At 41.6% G+C, this 7,948-nt stretch overlaps 1 protein-coding gene across 2 annotated transcripts; it reads right to left on the bottom strand.

The window, feature by feature from the left end:
* Positions 1-815: 815 nt before the first annotated feature.
* Positions 816-5,690, bottom strand: LOC112265661 (serpin H1). 2 transcript variants are annotated; one of them, XM_024443190.2, is made up of 6 exons: positions 5,542-5,641; positions 4,498-4,541; positions 2,762-3,384; positions 2,521-2,619; positions 2,164-2,396; positions 816-1,996 (listed from the first exon to the last, which is right to left on the bottom strand). In XM_024443190.2, the coding sequence occupies exons 3-6, from the start codon at positions 3,345-3,347 to the stop codon at positions 1,694-1,696; spliced, it is 1,221 nt and encodes a 406-aa protein (XP_024298958.1). In that variant the 5' UTR covers positions 3,348-3,384; positions 4,498-4,541; positions 5,542-5,641; the 3' UTR covers positions 816-1,693. The 2 variants fall into 2 exon arrangements, with proteins under 2 accessions (XP_024298958.1, XP_024298957.1); XM_024443189.2 differs by lacking the exon at positions 4,498-4,541 and having other exon boundaries at positions 5,542-5,690.
* Between the last annotated feature and the right edge of the window lie 2,258 nt (positions 5,691-7,948).

Consider the following 7,948-nt stretch of genomic DNA (forward strand, 5'->3'; position numbering starts at 1 on the left):
TGTGACACTTATTTCAATGGCTCTTCCAGACAAGGAAAGGGAAAGTATTCTCCACATGGTTCCTCTATTCACCAGGAGATGGCGCTGAGATAACCTCTTGCTCTTTCTGTCCCCTCCATTCTCTTTGTCCTTTACTCTCTACATTGTTTACGGTATATGATGATGGAGTGCAACTTTGTTTCTAACACCCCAGATTCTACTAAATGTCTGTTTTTTATAATTATTTATGGTTGATGAACAGTTTCTGAAACAGTTTCGTGTCTAAGGTCTGTCAATTGACAATAGAGATGTGTCATAAATTTGACTTCCTTGTTGAGTAGATCTCTTTCTCCCTGTTCACCATGTTAACCTTGCACTCCAATCTCACCCAGCTAGGTTTATTAGCTCTATAATTGGGATTTCCTAACTTAGTGAGCTCTATACAAAACTTAAACTCTGACAGTACTAACTACTGTGTTAAAAGTGGGTATGGTCTGTAAGATTGGGGAATCTTTTGGAATTGTGTGCCTTTCGCAGGTTTGCAACTTAGGGTCTCCGGGGAAAGAATCTCCACATCTATTCTGTAGACAGAGGAATGTTGGCCATCAGGCCGACTGGAACGAGTATCATTCTCCTCACTGAACCCAGACAGTTAAGACACGTTCTGCACAATTGCACACTCACTGCAAAATGTAGTTCATTTCAGAGGCTTGCATCCTGATTATGGCCCCTTTACTATGCAACATTAACCCTTTCTTGATCATGATGTATCAGTATGTTTGAGGAAACTGACCAGAGTCTTACTTGGATAAACTCAATGTTAAGCAGACACCAAGTTTATTTTAGGTTTCTTTTTATTGAAAAAAAAAAAGAGTCAAAAAGGACACCACGTTGCATTATGGCAACATTCCAAGGTTTAGTGGTAAATGCCTACAACAGTCATACAGTTTGGTTGGCAAATGGCATAGATAATTCAATCAAATCAAAGATTGCAGAGGAACAGTTTCAGTGCAGCTGGGAGGCAAAAACAACTGAAAGCATGAGAAATGTACTTTGCAGGGTGGAAAGTGGAAAATAGTATGACATGAAATTAGCTTGTAGTACACTTGTGCAACAAACTTTTTCTCTTTAAACATTAAAGATAATGCAACTAATCATGCATATCACAAACCCAATAAGAGAGAGAAGCCAAACCTATACTGGTGAAAAGAATGGTGGAAAATGTCTGATTTTATGGAAGGCAAAAATCAGAGAGATCATACTTAATATAAGCATGCTGTCGGGTCGTCTGCTATTCAATGTTCAGGTACTCTAAAAAGGCACTTGTGGTGTTCGGATTTTTCCTGAAATGTATTGAAATGCAGACTGACAATGTTATTGATTATGGCGCATTGTAAAGGCCAAACAGCATTTATTTGAATGTATACACTCCTGTTCCCTGGGAGTGCTTAATGTGTCTGATACAATAGTAGGTCTAGATATTCAGTCCACAGATGCCCTATTGGAATGTGTTCTTGGGGTAACAGTCATACGATAATAGACTCCTGTTCCCTGGGAGTGCTTAATGTGTCTGATACAATAGTAGGTCTAGATATTCAGTCCACAGATGCCCTATTGGAATGTGTTCTTGGAGTAACAGTCAAACCATAATACACATACTATTTCCTGGCATGATTCAATCAGTAACCGTATCTCTCAAACTGTCCATTAACTATTACAACTCGTCACGCATCTTGTCTCCTTTGGGTCGCACCATTCTGCCGATGAAGAGGATGGAGTTGGTCTTGTTGTCCTTCACCAGGAAGATGAAGGGATGGTCAGCATAGAACAACTTGGGGTTCCTCAGCTTCTCACTTCCGAAGATGCTGGTGTCGAAGGGGTTCCCCTCGATGTCCCACTCCATTGAAGAGGCGTGGAACACGTTGGAGAGGTACAGGTCCTTCTTGCCGGAGATGTTGGACAGATCGGCCTTGGTTTTGTCCACAGCGTCGGTCAGACCAAGTTCACCAAGAGTTTTCTGGAGAGAAGTGTACAATGGACAGTGAAATATGGAGAAACGTTTCATATGTAAGTCAAATATGTTCTTTCAAAGTCAAGCTTGCGAGTTGAGTCATAGTTTATGAGATAAGTCTTTAATGACCCTTAAATCTATTGCAAACAATATAATTGCAATGATGTAATTACCTGTAGGTTGTGGCTAACCTCCATGCTGACTTTGGGCAGAGAGATGGCCACGGCCCTCTCCTCCATCTTGCCCATCCAGGTTTCCAGCTGCTTGCGGGTCAGCAGCTTCTCCAGCCTGTCAAGGGGTTCCAGGTGATAGGGCATGATGAACACCAGGCTGGACTGCTTCTGGCCCAGTGGCATGTCCAGCACAAACAACCTGTTCTCTGTGTCATCATGGAACTTATAGAGACCTGTGGAACACAGTCATGGGATGAGAATAGATGAGTCAAGTTCTCTTGATAATGATGTAGATAATGTCTTATATTAAGGCTTATAGTACGGTATGTCTCTATTCAAAAGGTTAGTGAAACCTACCGGTGCGATGCATCATGGGAACAGAGACTGTGAATGAACGGGTCACCAGGAAGCCACGGTTGTCTACCATCTTCTCATGGAACTTCTCATCCCAGTGAGCTGGAGACAGAGGATAATGTTTACTAAAGATATTCACATCTCACAATCTTACTGTTTAATACGCCCCAATATAAACAGTAATAACAGTAGTCAAAGGTACTAACTACTAGGCTACTGTGTGTTTTTGAATAACTCTACTTACGCTTGAAGAACATAGCGTTGGCGATCGTTGCTCCGTCAGCATTCTGCACATCCTTGGTGATCTCAGGCAGCTTGCCGTCTGTCGACTTGGCCGCCCATTCGTTGATGGAGTTCACTGCGCTCCTCTTGTCCCTGAGGTTGATCTTCGAGTGGTCATAGTTGTAGTGCTTCTTGCTGCTCTTCACAAAATTGTCGGCGAAGGTGACCGAGCTGGGGCCGTAGAGGCGGTTACTGATCTTCCATGTGACGTTCCGGGTCTTTGGGTCGCTGACCTCAGTCAGGAGCTCTGACAGGCCTGTGTGCAGGTGCTCATCCTTCAGGGCATCAGCGCTGAGGACAGACTTGACCTGGGAAGCGGTGGATGCCTTTCCCCCGAGAGCCACCATGCCAAGGGAGGAGGCCACCACCACAGGGGATATCAGGATGTTGTCAAGGCCCTTCTCCTTGGCCACCGTGTGGTAGAGGCTGAAGGCCAGGTTGGCGCTCTTGTCAGCCATGGTGGTGGCATGGCTGCTCAGCTTCTTCTTGTCTTCTCCGGAGGCCGCAACGGCCAGGAGGCACAGAACTACAACGTTGGTTACCCACATCCTTTCTGTCTTCTGGTTGTTGAGCAGCTATAGAAGCCTGAAAGCAGACAAAAATACAATAATGTTGGAAATCCTGTGTTGGTATTTGAGGCCATTGTTTCAAAGGGTCTATTTTTGTATAGCCTGTATACGCTGAGTATGTTGAGGTTTTGCCCTCAGAAAAGACTCAATTTGTCAGGGCATGGGTTCAATAAGGCATCGAAACCGTTTCACAGGGATGCCCGCCCATGTTGACCCCAATGCTTCCTGCAGTTGTCTCAAGTTGGCTGGATGTCCTGTTGAGTGTGAAAACCCTAGTAATGTTGCAGTTCTTGACACAAACCGGTGTTCTTGGCACCTACCATACCCATTTCAAAGGCACTTAAATCGTGTCTTGCCCATTCACCCTGTGAATGGCACACAAACACAATCCATGTCTAAATTGTCTAAAGGCCTAAAAATACTTCTTTAGCCTGTCTCCTCTTCATAACAAGTGACATCAATAAGGGATCATAGCTTTCACCTGGATTCACCTGTTCAACCTATGCCATGGAAAGAGCAAGTGTTCTTAATGTTTTGTTTACTGAGTGTAATGTGTTATTACAGTGTGTTTTTAGAATGAGGTCCCACATATTCAGCAATTAAATGACATTAGCCACCACGTTGGCTGCATAAATGAATGGGTTCCAATTTTAGGCAGCCATGTTTCTAGCCACGTCAGCAGCTGTAGAAATCTTGAGCTATAGCAGCAGCCAGGAGTGCTGGGCTCTGACTGAGCGTGTAATTTGATTCCTCTCTGTGCTCTTGTTAATTGTAGAACAAAAAAGCACACAATTTCTAAAATAAAATATGATATTCAGAATTTCTCAGAGATATCATTACAGCACATTTGTCAATAGATCATGTCAACATAGAACCTATGGAGGTACTTTTTAGCTGTTACTAACAGGAGCCCTCTTTTCTTTGCCCGACTTGTTCAAACAAAAGGAACAAATATGTAGCCCTCAGGATACATGTGGAGGAGTGGCTTCTGATCAATCCTTTGATTTTCCACTACTTGTAAATTCCTTTCCTGCCTTCAAAAACATGGCAGTATATAGGCTGTGTAGCTTTTTTTCACAGATTCTGAATTTTTCACTTTGTATGTCTTTACATCATTCTCTTGGGATACCTTGAAATGTTTTCATACTGATGTCAAGGTTTTCGTTTTTCATTCTGAAAGAAAAGAGGTGCATGTGGTAATCTCCATAGAGCAGGTGATAAAGCATTAGTCAGACTCATACGGAGTTATTTTATTACTTCTAAATTTTAATATTCTTTCCATCTTCCCTTGATATAGGGTCCATTGTTGAAAACATTTTGTATTTTATATTTTCTTGAATAATGATCCGTAGTTAGGTATATCATGCATACACACACGCAAAACTTCTCTCATTGGTCAGTGCATGTCCCAGAAAAACATCCATCCAATCAGAAATGCCACAGTGGAACAGCATCAGTTCCACAGAGAACCAAGTTTGGATTTTTTATAACATCCCACCACTCCCAAAATCATCTATGCAATGTTAGTCAGTAGCAGTTCTGCTTGTTTGTGTGTGCAATTACCCTCAAAAAGGCACAGTGGTGCTGAAACGTTGGTGTTTTACCCAATAAATTACTGGCACACATACATATATATACATACATGGCAGTTATAACTGTACTTTGAGATAATATCGTTGCTTGATGATGCATGTTGATGTTTGGTTTACAATTATTCAATAAATTAAGAGAGAACCAAAAATCATTGCATTCACTATAACTTGATTAACTATATATAGTTAATCAAGTAAATGCAATGATTTGTAGTTCCCTCTTAATTTATTGAATAATTTAAAAAACAATCAACATGCATCATCAAGCAACGATATTATCTTAAAGTACACGTATAACTGCCATATCTAATACCCTTTACAGATACATTGCATGAACATCAATGTGGCATCCTATCAGCTACTCCAGTTCTCACCAAACAGTTGAGATAATAGGAAATATGTCATTTTACTAAACGTAAAGACTGAATCAGAATACATTCCACAGAGTTATGTTAAAAAGAGTGCCATTTCAGAACCTTAATGCATGCACTGTACTTTGACTTTAAACATTAAAACAAAACAGCTTTCCCAACAAACCATGGTCAAAAGAAAGCCTTCTCCCAGACTCTCCCAATCCTTACCTGGCAGAGCTTGGCACGATCTCTCTCAGCCCTCACTCTCTGGGTTCGCTCGTCTGTTGACTGATCCTACACTTTTTTCTCTGGCCTTTATAGACCATGGAAAAGAAACTTCTGGAAGTTGGGAATGGGCTATGCAAATGTAAAAACCTATGTGTCTTGGAGCGGAGACTTCAGACCTCCCCCTGGATCCATTTGATGCAGTGCTCTGCATGGTCCTAATGCTGTAGGCTGACTCAATCACACACACAGCTTTCATCATATTAACTTTCACACATTTTCTAACTTTCACCAGCACAATAGATATGGGTATGAATGTGGTCATTTTGTTTTTATACAGAAAAGTGCAAGAAAAGTACAGTACAATAGTGTGGATACGTGCATGTCAGTGATGATATCCCTTTGGCTTCCTCTTGTAGTTGTGAATAGGCACACCGGGCACAATGCTCATATACATGCGTATACGTGTATTGTATTTTCAATAATCCTGTTCAAAAGCAATGACTATGGAAGGGAATACACATGGCATTTATAACAGTAGTTGTAACCGTAGTTACTATAAGTTTGTAAAAGTAGTTACAGTTTCAGCCTCTCCATCACACACCCCTCCCCCATACTGCCACGTCTTCCTCAGCTGATTGCAGGCTTGTTTAGGATGGGGGTTGTGGAGTAGGAGCTATAGCAACAGTGCTGTAGAAATCAAGCTCTGTCCTAAACACGTCCTCACCAGTCCGAATACAAGCAACTGAAATGGCTTTTTACACCATTTAAACGAAAAGTAATCTTTTATTGTAATACAATGTGAAATTCTGCCGGTACCATGAATAACTTCTCTGAAATAGATATAGTGAAATGTAATTCTGATGCCATCAGTTCACATCATTTCACTGTGTGTGTAGCTAGTTTTTCTCCAGAAACGCACATTTTTTGCAACCCTATTTTAAATTGCCCTCACATGCCAGCTGATGAGAGCCTTGCCTTTTGGTGATCGGGGGAGAAGGTTCCCTGAAGCTTCTACAAACGTAACCTCGTTCCCACACCCATGCCACCCATGCACTGAGAATGTCCCCACACCTTCCCCCAGGCTCCGTTTTTTAATTCTGTAGGAGTTAAATACTCTGAAATTCCTCAGCACCTGCATGAGGCAGGCCAGGCCTAGTTCAAACTAGCCTGGTCCAATCCCCAATGGATCTTATCTAATGCAAAGATGCCCCTATCCTGTTGATTAGCAATACATTCGTTTTTTAGTGAGAACTCTATAAAACTCACTAGGGCCTCATACATGCATAATCCATTTTAATTCAGCAAACCAACATGGACTGAAAGGTGCTCCTGTGAAATATTGTTGATTTTATTCTACTGAGCCATTTACTTTATGTTCATATTCTTATAATTTATTTCTTGTTGTTGCATTGTAGAGAAGGAACCCTCACGTAAGCATTTAGTTGGCCAGTGTATACCATGTGTATCCTGTATATAGGACTAATACAACTGGAAACTCCTGTGAAAGGATGGAGAGACTAGTATGCCTGGTGGAGATAGGGGCATTTAGTTGGCCAGTGTATACCATGTGTATCCTGTACATAGAACTAATACAACTGGAAACTCCTGTGAAAGGATGGAGAGACTAGTATGCCTGGTGGAGATAGGGGCATTTAGTTGGTCAGTGTATACCATGTGTATCCTGTACATAGGACTAATACAACTGGAAACTCCTGTGAAAGGATGGAGAGACTAGTATGCCTGGTGGAGATAGGGGCATTTAGTTGGCCAGTGTATACCATGTGTATCCTGTACATAGGACTAATACAACTGGAAACTCCTGTGAAAGGATGGAGAGACTAGTATGCCTGGTGGAGATAGGGGCATTTAAAAAAAAAACATATTTATGTCGCTCTTCTGTAGCTCTGTACACAACACTTAAATAGGAAATTAAAAGGCCTTTGGGGTGATACTAATTATTACTAAACCCACAAAGTTAAATGGTTCAGGACAAGAAACAGAAGTCTGCAGCTGCTACTGAAGAGGTTTCCTAAACATTTAATTTCCTGTTTAATCTTAATGTTCTTCAGTGTCATATTTTTTTCCCATGCACAACCCAGCTGAACTGTAATTTTGCTCTCATGCTTGTTTGACGTTAGATACTGTCACGCCCTGGCCATAGAGAGGCTTTTATTCTCTATTTTGGTTAGGCCAGGGTGTGACTAGGGTGGGCATCCTATGTTCCTTTTTCTATGTTTTTGTATTTCTTTGTTTTTGGCCGGGTATGGTTCTCAATCGGACAGCTGTCTATCGTAGTCTCTGATTGAGAACCATACTTAGGCAGCTCTTGCCCACATGGGTTTTGTGGGTTGTTGCTTTCTGTTTTGTACCCGACGGAGCTGTTTCGGTTGTTCTTTTTGTTACTTTG

The sequence above is a fragment of the Oncorhynchus tshawytscha genome, linkage group LG13 (assembly GCF_018296145.1).
Source record: "Oncorhynchus tshawytscha isolate Ot180627B linkage group LG13, Otsh_v2.0, whole genome shotgun sequence".
Taxonomy (NCBI): domain Eukaryota; kingdom Metazoa; phylum Chordata; class Actinopteri; order Salmoniformes; family Salmonidae; genus Oncorhynchus; species Oncorhynchus tshawytscha.